The following is a 20,590-nucleotide window of genomic DNA, read 5'->3' as shown; positions in this document are numbered from 1 at the left end:
TCATTCGATAGAATTTTTTGACGCAGTTATTTGGACCAACAATGCATCATCACTTGTTAAAGCTACGTTTAGCAGCAAAAGTTCAACGAAAAGTAAACATGCCCTGATTTAATGGATAAATATTAAAGATAAATAGTAAACGAAACGTTCTTCATTTACTTGCAGCATTGTTCAGGCTTTTTTTGGGGGAAATGTAACTTGCATACATATGTACGTCAGAGTCTAGACTCACCAAATGTCACCCGCAGTTTGACGAGCCCGATCTAAATTATAACAAAATCAATATTCTGCTCTCACCATAACGGTCGCACCGTCAACATATTAGGTATTAAGAGAATTTTAGCATGATTTTAAAACGAATTCCATGAATTTAAAATTGCTTTACTAATTTACTTCAGTTTTTATGTGCAGCTGTAAATTACGGGAACAGGCGTGGATCCAGAAAATTTTTCCAAGGGAGGGGGGGGGGTTCCATCCCAGTCCAAAAGAAAAAAAACCAACCCAGAAATTTCTTGACAAGCAAAAAAAAAAATAACGTAAACTCGTGGGGTATTAGAGCATTAGAGTCGAATACTTCTTGACTTTTTATACCGTTTTAACACAAATTCACGTTTACCAGGGGGGTCTGCGTTTTCCGAGGGGGATCCAAGGTAAATTTTTTTTCTTGCTTTAGTATATAAATTTAACAACCTTGCAAATTCCAAGGGGGATCACACCACCCTTCTTGATCCGCGCATGGGGAAAAAGTAACATTAAATCGATTATGACATCATAATGGTTCTAGCACATGCTAAACACATGATGTCATACGACGATGTTCTACGTTAAAGCTTCATGTACAGTGTACTTTAAATTTCTGCTGGCATAAGAGAACACTTTAAAAAAGGAAATACCTGGTTGCAGATTGACGGTTGTTGTCCCATGTTCTTTGACATTGTTGGTATCAGCGTAAGTGCAGCGCCATGTTTGCCCATCTGAAGGTCGCTGTATACCAAAAGTTATTGTGTCTCCATCACAGCTTACGCTGTAATCAGCCTGCTTATCCGAATGAACTGAACATGCACCTTTAAATATGGCAAACTCGAAACCAATGTTACCAGGAATGTTAAGACTAGCACTTGTCCAATTCGGTGAAAATGTACATTGGAAGAATAATGGTGTTCCATATGTCACATTTGCAACTGGGGAAGGATTCACAATGACAGACGAATCTAAAGGTAAACATTTTATTTAAATATAATATCTAGATCTTTTAGTTTTGCAGTTTCTGAATACTAAGAAACCTTTATGAAATAAATGTAGAAACTATTGCGTGGATTATGCTTTTTTGTTATTTATATTCCTTTTTCATTCAAATTGATAAAACATGAAAAGGTCTCTTGTTTTTTCTTTGTCACGTTTATGATTTGCACATTGAACAAATAGAATTAATTTTGAAAGTTACATGCGCTTTCCAGCGTCAGGAAGACCAAAAGGATTCTGATAAAAATCATCCTGTCCCTGCCAAAATTTTAACATAAAACAATAGGCATAGAACATGTTTTAATATATAAATAATGTATTTCATAAATTTCATTCAGAACCAAGAATTTTCTGTGATTTTTTTTTATTTTCTTCAGTAATGATTTTTTTTTTTTTTGGAAATTACAGTATTCGAGCTCAGAAGTCCATTAAACATTGCAAAATAAGAGAGGAGCAAACATGGACCTCTAAAACTTCAATGGTGGGATCAGGGGTCAAGGAGGAGTGAGCATCCCCTGCCGACCGGTTACACCAGCCATGTACTTCTTGTCATGATCGGGAAAGAATGGTAAAAATCCGATGACAACGCAGTCTGTAACTATTTGCCTAACAATCAGTATGAACAAAAGTCAGTCAGATGAATACATTACTCTTTTTCTTTATTTTGTTTTTTTTTTCTATGTTTTGTTTTTTTTTGGTTTTACATTTCTTGAGTTATAGGTCTTTTTTCCAGTCTGCTACAGGGAGACTGATATTCTGGCAAGTCGTTGATGAATAAAGATACACGAATTTAAAATTTACACAAAACTATATCATTACAATTTACATCTGGCAAACTTTATTTGCTTTAAAATCATCAAATTGAACAGAAATTTCATCATTGTTCCATATTTAGTTGTTCTTGCATGATTTTTTTCTACTGTGTGTAGTGCACATGTATATACAAATAGTTTATCAGTACTTGAAGCTGTATAGCAAAAATGAGCTAAATGAACAAGAAGGGAAAGAATTATGCAGATCTCGGTAATTAAAAGGTCACAATTCCTTAGAAGTTTGAGACTGTAAGACAAATAAATGATATTATAGTATTAGAAAGAAAAAGTCCAAGGACCACATCGCTCACCTAAGCATTGTCCTAGGAAAAAAACAGCAAAAATCAGCTGAATATTGAAAATCTTGAATGCAAATGGCCCCGACCTAAAGGGAGAGGGAGTAATACAGGGTATGATTTGAACAAACTTTGAAATTACACAAACTTAGGAATCTCATATACATGTTTTTTTTTTTCGACTGCGACTTTTTTTCTTGTAAATGAACTTTCATTGTGTCTTCACCCTTCCTCGGGTCATGATTCGAACAACTTGAATCTAAACTATCTGAGGATGCTCAGTTGCTTAAATATGACAGACCATAACTTTGGTGTTCTAGAGATTTATTTTTCCTATTATATTTTTACTGTTCTTTATCTCCATATGTTTTATGTAAAACTTTGATAATCCATTGTGGCCACACCCTACCCCCGGGGATCATAATTTGAATAAACTTGAGACTACACCATCTGAGGATGCTTTCACATAAATCTGGCCAATCAATGCTCTGCTGTTCTCGAGAGGCGGAATTTTACAGACTTTTCCAATATATTTTATGTAAAACTTAATCGTCCATTGTGGCCACATTTACCCACCGGGGGTTTATATTTTGAACAAAGAATGAGTGCACTTGAGTAGGTCATTTGGAACCTTTTCGGCTATCCATTTTAAGCTTTCCATTACATTATATCGCTTAATTAATCTATGATTATTGTGCAAGCATATGCTTTTGGTATTTATGCCTTGAAATTTTTTCATACATATTTCTATAATTACAGACAACGTCATTAAAAGGAACATGTAGAAGCCCGAAATTTGAACGGGACCACTTTCGAATTTGAGGTATCTGCAAATAGGCGGAGACATTTTAAATCGCATGGACGTGGTATGTAAAGTTTAACATTAGCACATATGTTTTTTTTTCGCAACAAATCCTTAAATGGAGAAGAGAGAGATTCATTGAGACTGTGTAGTTTCATGGTGCATAAATAATAAATGATTCTAGTGTTTTGGGATGGGGTTGATATCTCGCCCTACAGACTATAATACGGGGGCGACACGAGCCCATATTTACTAACCACACTGTCGATACCAGAATTCTTTCAAAGCACCCCTAACGAAAAATACAAAGTACAATAATAGACATATAATCTTTAAACCCTATTTATATAAAACTCAAACAATGTTACAGTTACAAAGTTTATTATATACAAAACACATATTGGATTATGGGGACTGACAACCGACTTACAATGCGTTAACGAAATTGATCTATCTCCAGGACAATTGGAGATAGACAAAGTATAAATGGTAACACATAAGCAGCAAATAAGTAAAAAGAATGCACGACTGTTAAAATATATATACAAATGTAGTAAACAAACATACATATAGAAAATACACACATTAACCCCCAGGAGAAAACTTGGGGATTATTGGTTAAAATATGGAAAAATTTTAAAGAATTTGTAATATTTGTACACCAAAACAGCCATACGTTAGCATGACTAGCATAGAAGAATTTCATGCGTAAGCATGATTAGATGTCATACGTCAGCATGACTGGCATGAAAGAATACATGCATAAGCATGATTAGATGTCATACGTCAGCATGACTAGCAAAAAGAATGACATGCGTAAGCATGATTGAATGTCATACGTCAGCATGACTAGCATAAGAATGACATGCGTAAGCATGAATGAAAGTCATACGTCAGCATGACTAGCTTAAGAAAGACATGCGTAAGCATGATTGACTGTCATACGTAAGCATGACTAGCATAAGAATGACATGCGTAAGCATGATTGAATGTCATACGTCAGCATGACTAGCATAAAAAAGCAGATATAAGCGTAAGCATGATTGATTGTCATACGTCGGCATGACTTGCTTGCATTAAATACATAAAGAAGAATAGTGATACACGTCATTAGATTATTGTAAATGCATTTTGCATTGTAGAATACTAGAATTGTAAAAACTAGCGTGTCTAGCAGAAAAGAAATGCATGCATTAGCATGATTGGAAACATGTCAGCATGACTAGTATGAAATAAATGTTTAGAATTAGTAACGTTGATAATCATGCAGCAGAATGACTAACATGAAAACAATTACTTGTAAATGATTGGCATTGGTGATATACATTTAGCATGAGAAATATAAGATTGACATAACATATGCAAGCAGAATAACATAATTGTTTAAAGATTACACATCTTTACACAGAAATTAATGAATATGTAAAGCAAAACTACTGCATAACAATAATACTAATAAAAATAATTATTTACAAATGACAATCCCCAAAGGTAATTTCACAAGGCGTGTGGTGGGGAGGATGGTGGTAACAAATTTCCACAATGGCTACGAACGCAAAGATGGTGAAACTGAAAACGAGGCTGGGTTATAAATAAACAACAGATGAGGCCCAGATAAGGCATATCTCAATACATGTAACACAGAATACCCATTGAGATGATTTAAATACATGAACGAAATGAATATGATGACAAGTACTTATTTATATAAACTAAGATTATGAAAATAATCTTTCATTTATATAAAACTCAAACAATGTTACAGTTACAAAGTTTATTATATACAAAACACATATTGGATTATGGGGACTGACAACCGACTTACAATGCGTTAACGAAATTGATCTATCTCCAGGACAATTGGAGATAGACAAAGTATAAATGGTAACACATAAGCAGCAAATAAGTAAAAAGAATGCACGACTGTTAAAATATATATACAAATGTAGTAAACAAACATACATATAGAAAATACACACATTAACCCCCAGGAGAAAACTTGGGGATTATTGGTTAAAATATGGAAAAATTTTAAAGAATTTGTAATATTTGTACACCAAAACAGCCAAATACAACTGTAAGCAGTTGTAGCCCCAAGTTTCCAATGTAAGTAAAAATATATAATAATTAAACAAGAAATAGAAAAACATATATACATTTAAGAACATATGCAACATGTACATCTTAAGACACACCTTGTGAAATTACAATACATGTACTACTGAATAAAGCACATTGATTTAGTAAAAGAACAAATGAAACAGACAGGTGTAGCTGTTTACTGATTTCTACAAAACAGAAGAGGCTATTTGTTGTTGTGCATTTTGAATAACTGAAGGAGATGTGTGAATGTAAGTAGTGTAGCAATTGGAAGACCATCTACCTAATGTTTTAATTAAGTGATCTTCAATGCGTGCCTCTTGTGCGGTTGTAGCTGCTCCGATTCTGAAGGAATGACCATTATAGAGATCAGAGTTTAGGCCTAATTGAGATAAAATGACTTTAAGTGTGTCAATGAAAATTGCTCTAGTTAGAATGGAACCTTCCTTGGTAACAAAGAAAGGCAAAGGTTGTGACTTGAAAACTTCTGATCTTAGTTTCAGGTATTTAACAACAGCATTCACTGGACAGACATCTGTTTGTGTCTTAAATAATTTAATCTGAACTCCATTTCTAAATGGATCTGTCTTTGATTTTCTTAATGTAAGTGCGACAAATGAGTCGTGACAAATTACATCTTGGATTGAAACATAATCATCATAATGAGAATCACTGAGGACAGTGAATTCCCCACATCGTAGAAACCCAAAAAATGCGACTGTACAAGCTGCTTCAAACATGTATGATGTAAACATATCAAAAATTCCTGACCTGAGTAATTGACACATTTTTGTTAAAATGGACATGGTGATAGGAAGCCTACTGCGTTTAGGAACAGCATACATGCTTTGTTTTTTCTTTACACCAGTTAAAACTGATTGCAAACAAATCAAATTTTGACCAGCATTATTTTGAAAAGGATTACATCCTTTCAATCTTAAATAAAAGTATCTGATACCACTTAAGTACAATTTGATCGTTGAATAAGCTAATCTTAAATGTTCGTCACAAAAAGCAACAAAATATATTAACAATTGTTCTGAAATTGGTGGTAAGTCACTAACGGAACCATGCAGTCCTCTCAGCAAGGTGAATTTGATGTAACAGTCCAGTCCAACTTTATATTGATTGCGCGTTCTAATGGAAATGGAATGGTCCCAGAGATTTTCTACAACACTGTCCAAATCACTTCCATTAAAGGAGGACACGGCGTACACAGAAGATCTGCTTCTGGTGCCAGCTTCTTGAAACGATCCATCTGCAAACGAGATAAACTATCAGCAATATTGTTTTTAACACCAGGTACATATGTACTGTAAATAGCGAAATTATTCTGAGCTGCACACATAGTTAATCGTCTCATTAGTTTCATAATTACAGGTTCCTTTGAGCGACCTTTGGTGATAATTTGCACGGTTGCTTGATTGTCACAATTAAAAACGATTCTTTTTCCACTCCATTGTTTACCCCATAAAATACTAGCAACAACTATGGGATACAGTTCAAGAAAGGCCATAGATAATGTATCATTGACAATGCGAGGTAGGTCTACTGGCCATCTATCACAGAACCAATGTCCTTCGAAGTAGCCACCATATCCGATTGTAGAAGAGGCATCAGTAAATAACTGAATAGAGTCTGACGTTACTTTGCACGCATCATAAAACATGGATATACCATTCCAGTTTGATAAAAATTCCAGCCACATGTATAAATCTGCCTTACACTCTTTATTTAGATGTATGTGGTAATAACCCTCTTTGACCGAGGACATAAGTTTGTAGAGGTAGGAGACAAATGACCGGCCGGGTAATATTACTCTGGTAGCAAAGTTTAAATGACCGAGTAATTGTTCTAGTTCCTTCCGTGTACAACTTTTTCTTGACAGAATGTTACTAATGCACAACGTAATCCTCTCAATTTTATCGAGAGGTAATCTGGCTTGCATGTTGATAGTGTCTAGAATAATTCCCAGATATTCTAATTCACAAGTTGGTCCTATAGTTTTTTTGGGTGACAATGGCAAATTAAGTCTGTGAAAAATTGTACACAATAATGCCATAGTTCTTTCACCACAAGACTCTGGGTTATCGACTGTTAAAAAGTCATCTAATAAGTGTAGAATATTTTGAATTCCATAATTATTTTTCGCAATCCAACAAATAGCTGATGAAAGATTGTCAAATAATTTTGGGCTTGATCTACAACCAAATGGCAATCGCACATAGTGGTAATAATGGTTTCTCCATTTAAAGCAAAACAGGTGCCACTGGTTAGGACTAATAGGAATTTGCTTAAAAGCGTCAGTCATATCTGTTTTGCACAAAAGACTGCCTTTTCCAAATTTTTGAATAATTTGAATTGCATCGTCTATTTTAACGTATGACAAAGAACATTGTTCCTTGTTTATAAGATCATTCACACTTGGTTCTGAACTGTTATGAGGTGAAGACAAATCAAAGATTAATCGTTTTTTCCCAGAGTATTTGTGAGTTGCTATTCCTAACGGGCTGACTCTGTAAGAATTAAACGGAGGCAGTGAAAAGGGTCCTTGAACATAACCTTTGTCAAGTTCAGTTTGTAAAAGTTCATCAACTATGCTTGGGTTTTGTCGCGCAGACAAAGAATTTTTGCATTCAAAAGTTTGTAAATTGTTGTCAACAACCAATGTATCGAATCCTTGTTCTAAACTGGAACACAAGTAATTCACAAAACTTTTGTCTGGGTATGAAGAAAGTTCAAATCTAAGTCTGTCAACGTTTATACTTGTCAGTGGTTCCTTTAGTCATTTTGTTGTGTTTGGTTTGGATTGACTGCTATAGTCTGTCCCACCAAGTTACTGTAAGCACTTTTCGCAAAATATCTCAAAATATATAAATACCTTGGCTTTCAACCCAGTTCCGATCGATAGATCATTTTTTTTCCAACCTTCCGCCGTTTATCCGAACCCTCGAGGTCAACCAGTGCATACACACGGCGGCAAATTCAAAGTCTACGGAGATTTAACATGGTAAACTCGTCCATTAGCGTCTAGATTACGGGGCCGGGAACCAGTTTTCGAAGGGAGTAGTCGTCCTTTGCAAAGTAAATTTCCAAAAAATCGTTAAAAATATAAGGAATTAATTTAAATTGCTTTTATTGATAATATAACTTTTACTTTGAATTAAAATAAATTTTAACAGCATTTAACAAATTTAATTATAAACTACGAGAAAATAGTCAGAATCTAACGAAGTACAACTTGTGGATAATAGCTGTGGGCATGATGATGCAAGCTTGCCAGGCGCAGTGTTTAAAACGTAAGTTGTTTATATATTCTATGGTACTTTTTGCAGCTGTTGTTGTTTTCCTAACTTATATACACACAAGAAAGAAGTGTCTACAAATGCTAAGAATATAAATATATTTCAAAACGCGTGATATTGCTGACATTAGAACAACAGCTCTATTGTATGGTTAACCGTTCGTGTTCAGTAACGGTCTGAATGTAAGCCCATGTGTGGAATATGAAAAGGGGTGTTTCTATGATTATAAAAGAACACGAATATGGTTAAACAACTAGGTGAAATAATACCAAAAAGAATATAACAGCTAGTTAACTATTATTAGTAACTAAAGTTTTAAAATTTTATTCCTACTTTCATTTTCAATTTACAACATTCCATGTACATTTTTATTTTTTCATTTATGTGTAGTATCAACACCCTGGGGACATCAAAACAGTTTTCAATAGATGACACATTACGGAATTATTTTTCAAAACTTTTGATAATATTAAAATGTGCATGTAATTTTTCATCAAGTCTTTGGATTGAGTTCTATAATGGTCATGCATTTATGTACATGCATGCATATTGATGAACTAATTAGCAGAACCAGGCATAAAGTAGATGAATATGCACGTACTGTTTCAGAAAATAATGATTTGTCTTGACCTTGCAGTTTAAATGAGAAAGTAATATATATGTAGTATTCATGAAAGGAAAACAGAAAAACTAAATAGAAGAACATGTCTGAATAGTTTGATCAGCACAAGAAGTTAAGATAGGCTGAATTATTTCATCTGAGTACAGACTTTAAAATAAAATTGATATACATGTAACATCAAAGGGAATCTTCCATTACCCGGTAATACTAGCTGTCATGCACATATTCAGAGTTCAAATTCTCAGTCTGGTCATCTCGAAAAAAAAAAAATTGATTGCCCTGTCCCAACCAACTGGCTAAAATGACTCAAAACTTTTTTTTATGTCCAAGAAGTAATTAACTTTTTTTGTATTCTGGAGAACACATTATTAATTTATAATAACTGGTAATTTTTCTGAGAATAATTTTCTCATCTACCTATATACCAACCTAATCCTGAGTTGGGAGAGGGCAGGCCTCAACAGCATTGTTTTTTTCTGTAAAGTCCTATACTGCTCAAATGTGAACTTAATTTGAAAATTTCTCTTTCCTTAATTCCAAGATTTTCATTTAAAGTACTTGTTTTTAAAAACCGTAGAGCATAATTAAAATATTTTTGTTTGATGTACTCTGACACACATTTTTCAAGGTGGGTAGGTACGTATCTTTTTTGGCTTAATAATATTGAACAAATTGATATCAAAGTGTCATTAAAAAATTCCAGACTCGACAGAAATTTATTAATATTTTCAATACACACTGGATATCTAGACAGATGAAATATATATTGTTAAAAAATTATTAATCTAAAAGCATCCAATAGAAATCACATACCACAATTTTAAAAGGAAACAGTATCTATTTCTAATAAATAAAACAATTTTTTTTTTAAATCAAAAATTCAAAGTGCTGAAAAAATGATTGGGTTGGGGTATTTTTGATAGGTCAGTCTGAGTACATCAAAGACATTTTTTTATATTGTTGCCCTTATTTGCTAGTACTGTATTTGGTTGACTTGAACTTTGACCTACTTTACAAAGATACCCCAGAAACTTTAAATTAACTAAAGACTTTTTAAAATATTGAGTGATGTATGTTGATAATTAACATAAATTTTATACATGTTTATGAGCTCATAAAACTCTTCTTTTTAACTATATGATATTCAGTAAACCACAAAAACTGATATCTTAATATTATAAAAATACATTGGGATGGAATCTCACAAAGTGGATCGTGCAATGTGACAATTGCTTTGAAACATGTAACACATGTAAAATGATAAATAATTATTTATGATGATTTCAACTTAATTATTCAGTTGAGGGTTGCATTCTGTATATGCTAGTAGCATAAAAATAGCTGACCACTCTTAGATTTTATAGATACATCTTTAAAGAAGCTAAAAGCAGGTGACATATGTGTTCCTTGGAACACTTTAGTTTGTAATGATATTGATGTCCTGTACTCTTTTATAACACTTTCTCTTCTTTCAGCAATGTTGAGCTTGATTTAGCCACTGCATTATAAGGAGAGAAGCAGACCAGAAACCCTGACTGAAGTAAAGATGATTTGCATAACAAAGGCAGTAAGTTTACCATATAATATTCAAGATCTTCAAAATATCCCGTCTCTTTTAAATACATGTATTGAGAATGATTTGTTGAAGCTCAGCACCTGTCAGATGTAAATACATGTTACATTTTTCCCTCATCATTCGTAATCTTCTTCCAAAGAACCACTGGCCAGAAAAGTTGAAACTTATGCAGAAGCATCCTGGGGTAGTGTAGATTCTAAATTATTTAAATTATGACCCTTGGGGTAGGGTGGGACTACAATAGGGAACCCAACTTTTACATTGAAATATACAAGAAAAATCTATAAAAATCTTCTTCTTTGGCATTACCAGTACTAGGCAAGCAAAACTGAAACTTATGCAAAATCATTGTGGGATAGTGTAGATTTTAAATTGTTCAAATTATGACCCCAGGGGTTAGGTTGGGTCACAAAAGGTATAACAAGGGGGAAATCTGGTAAAGAACTGCATCGTCAAAGCTATTCAGGTAATTATAAGTGATGTGGCTCATGAGCCTCTTGTTATATAAGTTGTGATATTTTACAGAAAATTTGAGAAAATATTAACTGCACCGGTAATACTGCACTATCTCACCATTTGAAAGAATAAACAAACATTGATAAAAAAAATGTAATTATAACTGAAGCATAGAATATTTGATTATACTTTTATTGCTTACAAAATTATGTTTTTATAGGATGAATAAATCACAAGAGTCCAAAGTTTTGATGACCATGCAGAGTCGAGATATTGAAACAAAGACATGCCTGCACTGTTCACTCAATTTTTCAGAATAACGTGTCAAATTGAAATCCATCTTATGTTGGACTAAACAATCAGGACATTTTTCTGGATCACAGGTTGTAAGTGTTTACATTGTATATGAATGAGAAAGATTTTGCTCTTCCTATGTATACTTCAGATTTAAACCTGAAAATGAGAATTGACCAAGTATATGTATTTTTGATAAGTAAACAATTCATATTAATATGATGAGCACAATCTGAATTTTTATTGAATCTTTTATATTTCACTTTGCACAAATTTAAAAGTATTTTTTATGCACTGAAATCTTTATGACGATTTAAAATGTTTTATCATTAATTTTTTTTCAGGCACAAAGTATTGACAAAATCAAAGATTACCTGGTAGTCTGCAAATGGAGTGATCATTGGATGAGGCAGACAACACCATTTTCCTCGGAAATTTTAGAATAGAGGCAATCTCCATCTTCATAGATGACTGATGTCGACATTTTCTCACTTCTGTTCCATGTCTTTTCTACAGCATGGACTCCAGCATCAGTGGGCACTTGACAATTATTCTTCTTATTTTGTTCTAATATCCTTAAATATAGGACAAACAATTCATTTATCTTTTAAAATATTGTTAAATTTTACTTAATAAAACGATGAAAACAGTGCAAACAAACTGGTTTATCCTATAATCTAAAGCTGTTTTATGGTTCAAGCATTTATAATTTTACAAGACTTATTAAAAATCTGTTAAGGTACTTGGATTCTCAGCCAAGAAGGATAACTCTTTAATTTATAATTTAATTCAGAATCTCAAAATGAATCTTGAAAAATTAAATCTCTTCATGCAACAGTTTTTATTTTATCATGATAATGTTTATAACTTCTCAATGTCCTTTAAGGTTGTTTGAAGTTCTCAGAAAGGTCTTGTAGATAGTCGAAATGTTAACCTTATATAGTAAAACTCTGTTAAAGAAAAGTCAATGGGACCTATGAAATTACTTTGCTATAACCATGATTTGTTTTATCCGTTTAAGGAATTCATTAATTTACATAGCTGGGGATCCAAGGTTACCTCGCTATATCTGTGAATTCGCAATATCTGTGTTCATATCTAGACAAATTTTTGAAATAAAATCTCTTACTTAAATATGAATTTTACTCTTAATTCACACAAATAAACAGAAATAATGATTTGACATTTGAGGGCGAGACAGCACCATGACAATGGGCCGAGACAGAGATATCTCAGCCCCGAGGGAGAGACAGCTGTACTCAGGCCCCCCAAAATTATAGTCTTGTTTCCTGTTACCCAACCTACCTTAATTTTTCGCACCTGACCCTACAGTTTTTTAGGTTTGGAAAAAATCTGGAATTTCTGTAATTTCATGTTGCATGTTCTAAAACTGAAAAAAATAATGTATATTCAAGTGGTATTTTACGAAAGACGAATAGGGCCACATAAAAAATATTTTTATCTGGTAATTACGAGATCTTTTCTCGTAATAACAGGATAATTAACTCGTAATAACGAGATCTTTTCTTGTTATAACGAGATCTTTTCTCGTAATTACGAGATAAAAATATTTTTTTATGTGGCCCTATTCGTCTTTCGTAGTATTTTATGATACTACCGAGTATATGTTTTAAATATGGACTTTCATAACATACTACTTGAGTCATGCATCAAAAAACAAAATTTAAATTGTAATGAAAATATTGGTCTATGACATGTTTAATTTGGTTTTGTATTAGTTCATATCGAAAATAAAAAGAAATTGAAAAATAAAATAATTTTCCTGCCTACCTACCCAATTTTTTTTTCAGGCTGGTAGCAGGAAACAAGATAATTATTTTTTTGGCCTTATAAGGCACTGTCTCACCTAGTCCAAAACATCTGTATCAGAGCTGATACACTACTAGGTATATGATATAGGCATATATATGCATGTTTGCGTACTAGGGATTTAACTGTCAATGAATAAACTTACTTTGAAAATTTACAAATACAAAAGGAAAAAAAAATTGCTGGGACTCAAAAATCAAACTCAAGAAACCTGCATTATTTCATACCTTCAATATATATGTATCTGCAGGTACTTATGGCTTAATATGTATAATGTACATGTTTGTGCTTTTCTATCTTGTAGTTGCACCAGGCAGCTATTCAGATTCCTGCAATGAAAATTTTTGTTCTGAAAACTCATAAAAATTAAAAGGCTTTCTGTTAAATTGTTTTATTGAAATAGAGAAAAGAAAAAAATTATAATATATTTTAAAAAATCATAATCCTTCACACTTGCGTTATGTATTTTAATTTTATGTGTATAGGAATATTTTAAATTTTGGTATAATTCTGTTATATTTAAGGTAAACAAAAATGTATATCCTGGGTCTGAATTTACCTAACACCGATACATTACAGGAAGGTTTGGAAGGGCAAGGTCAAAATTCATTGGTGACGTAGTTTAATTGATGCAGACAACAAACATTGTTTTGCACCGAGATTAAACATAAAATATCAAGTATAATCAACGAAGGATTTATGTGTCCAAAGAGTTGGAAGTATAACAAAGTCAAGAAATACTGTGGCATGTGCATGTGAGGACATCACTTGTTCACATACTGTGACATAGAAACGATAATATGACTTATTTTGACCGTGTGTTACAGTTTTTTAACAAACGTAAAGGAGTTGGATTTATAAGGAAAGCTAAGGTGAAACGTTAAGGTAAGGCAGCAATTATGATTTTTAAAAATCTTAATCCTAGTGATATTACTTTGATTGATCTCTAATGTTACGTGTTGGCTATAAATTATAAAACTAATTTTACTTGAGCTAAATTTGCAGTAGCCTAGCCTCGATTATTCTATCGAAATGTTATGTATGAATTGAGTCATACCTCTTTGCCTTTATGCAGTGACTAACCCTTTTATGAATCTTTGGTCCCTTTGGTCTCAGTCTGGGTATGAAAGTTTGTTGAAGAAGTAATATTTCTTGTAGTATAAATATATACTTGGAAGTCTCGGGCGTTATAGGTTTTTCGGACGTCGATAACCATAGAGCACTCCCGAACGTGTGTGACGTCATTTCCTTACTGACGACGACGTACGGAAAATTACGAACAATGGATGATCCCCTTCCGAAGTGGTGGCCATTTTGACAATGTTAAATCTCCGTAGACTTTGAATTTGCCGCCGTGTGTATGCACTGGTTGACCTCGAGGGTTCGGATAAACGGCGGAAGGTTGGAAAAAAAATGATCTATCGATCGGAACTGGGTTGAAAGCCAAGGTATTTATATATTTTGAGATATTTTGCGAAAAGTGCTTACAGTAACTTGGTGGGACAGACTATAGTAGCTTTTTGTTTAGATTCATTCATGGATTTAGGTGTTTGAGGACATGAAAATCTGGGATGTCCATTTGCTTTGCAAGCTGTACAAGTGTGAGCGTATCTACAATAAGGTTTGCTGCAACCTTTTGTGGAGTTGTAATTATTACAAATTTGTTCACCATCGTGGAACAAAATTTCTCTGCCATGAATATCTTTCTGTTGACGAAACACTTTAAACCCTGAATGAGGACGAGTGTTTTGTCTTTTTGCGTTTCTATGTGGGCACATACCTGAGGAGTGAATGTTAGAGCCACAAACATCACACGACTTGACAGAAGACCCAGCACAAATCAAAGTTCTTAGTTCAAAATCTCCTTTAGCCCAGTCAATTTTAATGTTATGCTGTAGAAGCATAGCTGCGCATTTACTCGAGAACATTTGATGGTACTCGTAAAATTTGTCAGGCCATACATTAGCAGTTTCTATAATGTGTGAGAGATAACCATCTAACTCATTAGACCTGTTGGGAAAGGCAGAACACATGATTTTTTTGTACCTTCCAAATGCCACAATGAACTCATCTAAAGATAGACTGCGTGTAAGGCGTTCGTCATTTTCTTTAATTTTCTTCTGGGAAGGGGTTGTGTAGTTGGGGATTAATAACATGTTGAGATTCACGTCCTTACCTGCCAGGATATCAGCACGTAGTTCTGGCGAAACCATGTCTACCTCAGATATATTCACGGCAGGAGTCCCAGCGTTCGTTGACATGGCTGTTTGAAGACTGTATTTAGCTTCATTGGTCTTGTTTGACTGAGTTAATGATGTTATGGCCTGCTGACACAATTGCAAAGTACTAAGAATAACGGATTCTGACATCGCAGATGTGGTAACTGTTGATGTAGCCATTGTAGGAAGCGTTGAGCTGGGCGGAAGTGAAGTAAAAGACGAACTTCTACCGCCTGGAATTCCTGGTTCCGGATAGACTTCGATGTTTGAAGCGCGTGCACCCTCGGCTATATTAGCAGAAGGAGTGGGTGCCCCTGAATATAGCACAGAGTTACGCATGGTAGAAATATCATGGTTATCCACAGTTTGCATATCATTGGTAATGTTAGCTTGATTGCGATCACCATCTGCAGATGCTTGCTGACCCTGAACGGATAAAACATTGTCTACATAAATCCTTTTCAGAATGCTGTGACTTAGGTTCACATTAATGTTTATTCCATTATCTGACAGCTTTTTCTTCAGTTCGGCGACCGTCCAGTTACTGGGATTGTCACTATTTGACATGGTCAAGTTTGTTTGTTTCCTTGTTCGACGAACCGTAGACATAACTTTTAGGTCAAAAGTTAAAGTTCAATAAGTCACAAAACAACGCGTGAAAACATAAAATCGTTTCACAGGAAGACAGAACTGATGTCACACTAACTGAAAAATCATGATTTAGCAATAATTCCCTTAGTAAATGTAAGGATGGTGGTTGATAAAAAATATAACAAATTTCCACAATGGCTACGAACGCAAAGATGGTGAAACTGAAAACGAGGCTGGGTTATAAATAAACAACAGATGAGGCCCAGATAAGGCATATCTCAATACATGTAACACAGAATACCCATTGAGATGATTTAAATACATGAACGAAATGAATATGATGACAATTACTTATTTATATAAACTAAGATTATAAAAATAATCTTTCATCAAAATTTGTGCAAAAATCTTCCGTAGTTTGAGGTTGGAAGTACGATAGAAGCACAATAGAAACACAATGGAAGCGTTAGCGTATCGTACGTGAGTCAAATAATTATGATATCAATCGTTAACACTCGGGAAGGTGTTAATTTAATAGCTATTTCGAGCGTAGTTTGGGGACATTTTTAGCTCTACTGGTCAGAGACGAGAAGAGCTTATGCGATAGTAATGCGTCCGGCGTCCGTCCGTCAGTCTGTCTGTAAACAATTTTAATAAATGTTACTCCTCCTACAGATTTGGTCCGATTTCAATATAACTTGGCACACAAATAAACACAGGGACCTGTAACATACTGTATTTGATTTTACGTAATCACTACATGTATACAAAAAAAGAAAGGGAAACAACGTCAGCCCGAATTTACACAGGGTCGATCTTGGAAATGTTTCGTGTTTTTAATAAAATACCTTGCAGTTAGTGGAATAATGGCTGGAATCATTCAGCAATAATTACTCTTTAATAAAAATATCATCACGGTCATTTAAGAATCGTGTAAGTCGTGTTTTGCAAATCAGATATCCTGTCATGCAAGTGATGTAGTTTAAGTCGTCCACTAAATTCGTTAAACTATGCATCCAAGATTTAACGCGAGATGTGATTGGTCAACAGTCCTTTTCTAGAAAAAATCTGACCAATCATCCTCCGCCTTTTACCTTACATGGGTTTTTCCAAAATGTCGTCTGTTCTCAGCTCAGGCCTTGTCGTGAACAAAAAAGCCACCGTATTTATTGAAATCGAAGAGGTCGTACGTTTTAATTGTAATTAACAAAAGAAAAAGATGAATTTCGTGATCGCTGGATCTTTAGCTTGTGTTTTCCAGCTCCGGAAAGACTTCAAAACTGTAGAATATGTGCGAATTTTATCTCGTTTTAGTGGACGACTTAAAGTACGTCGACTCGGACAACTGGATATCGAGTTAGTATAACCTAACTTAAAAGCTATATAAATGAATGAGGTTTCTGTTTTATTAAAGAATATTTATTGTAGTATGATTCTAGTTATATTTTAATTGGCTGCATGGTATTTTGTATGACATACGAAACATTTTAGAGAGAGGCCCTGTGTAAATTCCGGCTGACGTTGTTTCCCTTTCTTTTTTTGTATACATGTAGTGATTACGTAAAATCGAATACAGTATGTTACCGATCCCTGTGCAAATAGACTACACTAAGATACATAATTCTGTGCATCGGTTTTTGATTACGATGAACGATGTTGCCATGGTTACTAAAAATAGAAATATTTCTGTGAATTCTTTAAAAATGCTACTCCTCCTAAAGTTTTTATCCGATTTCAAAATAACTTGGCACGCAAGTAGACTACACTAAGAATAGGTACATAATTCTGTGCATCAGTTTTTGATTTCGATGAACGGTGTTGCCATAGTTACTAAAAATAAAAATTTCTGTGAAATTCTTTCAAAATGCTACTCCTCCTACAGTTTTGGTTCGATTTCAATATACATGTAACTTGGCAAACAAGTAGACTGCACTTAGATACATAATTCTGTCCATCTGTTTTTTTATTTCGATGAACGGATTTGTCGTGGTTACTAAAAATTAAATTTCTGTGAAATTCTTTCAAAATGCTACTCTTCCTACAGTTTTGGCCTGATTTCAGTATAACTTGGCACACAAGTAGATTACACTAAGATACATAATTCTCTGCATCGGTTCTTGTTTTGATGAGTGGCAAGGATCATTTTTCTATTTATTGCTGTTTTAAAGTTTCAAGTCGCAACTGCTACTTTTCTCTTCCTTTTATTTGAAAGTATAAACCAGTAGAGCTACAGTCTCGACAGAGACTTCTGGTTTTAAAATGAGATATGAGCCGCAACTTGGCCAACATTGTCCTTTGGATATGTACGAGTTTAAATTAAAATTCACATTCTGTGCAAATGAGACCAATAACCAAGTTGGGGCTCGATGTAAACAATGTCGTTGAAAATTACCCGGTAATCCGTAATCCTCTAGACTTTACTTTTGTATTGGCTGCGCCTCGAGAAAGTCTTGGATTTGGGTAACTGGAATCTTGCTAACTCCCCCAATGATATACTTTAACTGTATAATATATATACAATTCCAAATAAGGGAAATGTTTGAAAAAAAATTCTCAAACTAACCTCGCGGCCCCGGGAAATCTGATAAAACGTCACATCTCCATTATTCATCTTGTTAACAGCATATATTTTGTTGTAACAATTATTGCTCTTTTCATCCTTTACATTGTTTAAAATATAAACTTGGAATGTCAAAGGTATTATTTCATCTGCCTTACTGTATGTGAGATGTTGCTATAACATTAAACATTAACTTAACAATTACTTATTCTGCATCTTACCTGATCAGTGTTAACATTTTTTAGTTTTGTTAAACTTCCTAGTGATATCGATAATCAATTAATTGCGTCTTTTGAGTTCGTGTGCGTGGTAAAGGGGGAATACCTCTCCTTATCAAAAATGCCTAAAATTCTTATTAAAACAAGCAAAGGTTTTCAAACAGAATGTCTTGCATACGGAACGCCAAATAAACATATATTCAAATATTTGTACCTATCGTTAAGTAATTGTACCTATCTTCAAATGAATTGAAGATAGGTACATTTGAATTAAAGATAGGTACAAAATTCAATTGAATTGAAGATAGATGTAAATAATTATACCTATCTTCAAATAATTTAGCTAGGTAGAAATGAATTATACCTATCTCTAATGGAATTACACCTATCTTCAATTCAATTAAAGATAGGTTCAATTTAATTATACCTATCTCTTATTCATTTGAAGATAGGTATAACAGATTTAAAGATAGGTACAATTGATTTGAAGATGGGTTCAATTACGACATATCCACAAAGGATTTAAAGATAAGTACAATTCAATTATACCTAGATTCTATTCGTTTTACGTTGTTGGAAAAAATGAACGCTCTGGATCCCTTGAAGACAATATTGAACATACATGTAGAGGGAAACGCACAAAAGCTACAGAGCGACGGCAACAAGTAAATGGAGAAATAAAGGCCCAATTAATTCAAAGTGTGCAAAAAGCATCATATACTTACTAAAATACACATGTATATCATGTATGTATATCTTGTATCGAAGTCGGATGAAGATTCCGATAATCTTTCGCGCCAGCTGTGGCGTATCGGAAGGGAGTAAATATTATTGCCAATATCTTAGTAATTCAAGACAGGTTCAATTCAATTGTACCTATCTTTAAATCAATTATACCTATCTTCGATTCATTGTATTTGTACTTTAAATGAATTAAAGATAGGTATTATTGAAGTGTACCTATTTTAAATTAATTTGAAGATAGGTACAATTAATTTATAGATAGGAACAATACATATGAAGATAGGTACAATTATTTGAAGATAGGTACAAATATTTGAATAAATGTTAATTTGGCGTTCCATATTTGCAGGTATACAAGTCATGTTGCAGCAAAACACCCTTATTTCTGTTTTTGGTGTTTATATACCATATGACAGCGGTATTTGTCATCATAGTACTTTTTAAATATTGTTTACAGTTCATACGAATATAGTATTTCCAGTATGTTAATGTTATTCTTAATGGTGATTTGAACATAAATTACTTTGTGAATTACATACAAATGATGCCAAATCATTTACTTTTTGCAAATTTATAGATGTATGTAATTTTCCCATACTGTTTACAGTTAATTTTCTCCCCCGCTTTAATTTCGCCCTCTTCTTGATTGGGCGAATTTTATACGGGGCGAATTCAAATTACACGATGTAATTTCTTAAACAGAACTATGACAGGGCGAATTTAAAACGGGGCAAAATTGTTTACAAATGCAAAAGGGCGGAAAAAAACACGGGGTGAAAATAACCCTGTATACAGTTATCGATTTTTCTGTTCAGGACAAATTTTTACTTTTGTACCAATGCAACCATGCCAGGCCATCTTTTTATGGCCCTCTCCCGACTCAGATTAGAATTACTGGGTCAGTAGGTAGGTGGGACATTTTT

The 20,590-nt window shown here is 33.7% G+C and overlaps 3 protein-coding genes and 1 long non-coding RNA gene across 4 annotated transcripts in view; 1 reads left to right on the top strand and 3 right to left on the bottom strand.

Annotated features, from left to right (window-relative positions):
* Window positions 1-1,503, bottom strand: part of LOC134254031 (uncharacterized) — a 34,223-nt gene extending 32,720 nt beyond the window's left edge. The window contains exons 1-2 of the mRNA XM_062736602.1: window positions 1,445-1,503; window positions 894-1,211 (exon numbers count right to left, since the gene is read on the bottom strand). Of these exons, the coding sequence (XP_062592586.1) occupies window positions 894-1,211; window positions 1,445-1,493 (367 nt within the window). The 5' untranslated portion in view covers window positions 1,494-1,503. The remainder of the gene's footprint in view (window positions 1-893; window positions 1,212-1,444) is intronic.
* A 2,761-nt stretch (window positions 1,504-4,264) lies between these two features.
* LOC134254037 (uncharacterized) lies at window positions 4,265-7,200 on the bottom strand. The gene is made up of 2 exons (XM_062736606.1): window positions 6,631-7,200; window positions 4,265-6,526 (listed from the first exon to the last, which is right to left on the bottom strand). Exons 1-2 carry the CDS (start codon window positions 7,198-7,200, stop codon window positions 5,441-5,443), a joined length of 1,656 nt encoding a protein of 551 aa, XP_062592590.1. The 3' UTR covers window positions 4,265-5,440.
* Window positions 7,201-8,512: 1,312 nt separating this feature from the next.
* LOC134254035 (uncharacterized) lies at window positions 8,513-12,639 on the top strand. Its single transcript, XR_009989235.1, has 4 exons — window positions 8,513-8,551; window positions 10,655-10,746; window positions 11,432-11,597; window positions 11,850-12,639. It is a non-coding gene; the product is annotated as an uncharacterized LOC134254035 (long non-coding RNA).
* A 2,180-nt stretch (window positions 12,640-14,819) lies between these two features.
* On the bottom strand, window positions 14,820-16,529 carry LOC134254036 (uncharacterized). The gene has a single exon (XM_062736605.1). The coding sequence runs from the start codon at window positions 16,161-16,163 to the stop codon at window positions 14,820-14,822; it is 1,344 nt and encodes a 447-aa protein (XP_062592589.1). The 5' UTR covers window positions 16,164-16,529.
* Between the last annotated feature and the right edge of the window lie 4,061 nt (window positions 16,530-20,590).

This window comes from Saccostrea cucullata, unplaced genomic scaffold (genome assembly GCF_032062105.1).
Source record: "Saccostrea cucullata isolate Sc308-1 unplaced genomic scaffold, CSIRO_AGI_Scuc_v1 ctg3057, whole genome shotgun sequence".
In the NCBI taxonomy this organism is placed as follows: domain Eukaryota; kingdom Metazoa; phylum Mollusca; class Bivalvia; order Ostreida; family Ostreidae; genus Saccostrea; species Saccostrea cuccullata.
This window is presented reverse-complemented; position numbering and strand designations above follow the sequence as displayed.

Bases quoted from the DNA above. Each gene is read 5' to 3' on its own strand.
- LOC134254037 (XM_062736606.1), bottom strand. From the start codon at position 7,200: ATGCAAGCCAGATTACCTCTCGATAAAATTGAGAGGATTACGTTGTGC. The intron at 6,527-6,630 runs GTAATTATGAAA...TATTGCTGATAG, and splicing joins AAGGTCGCTCAAAGGAACCT to TTTATCTCGTTTGCAGATGG.
- LOC134254036 (XM_062736605.1), bottom strand. From the start codon at position 16,163: ATGTCTACGGTTCGTCGAACAAGGAAACAAACAAACTTGACCATGTCA.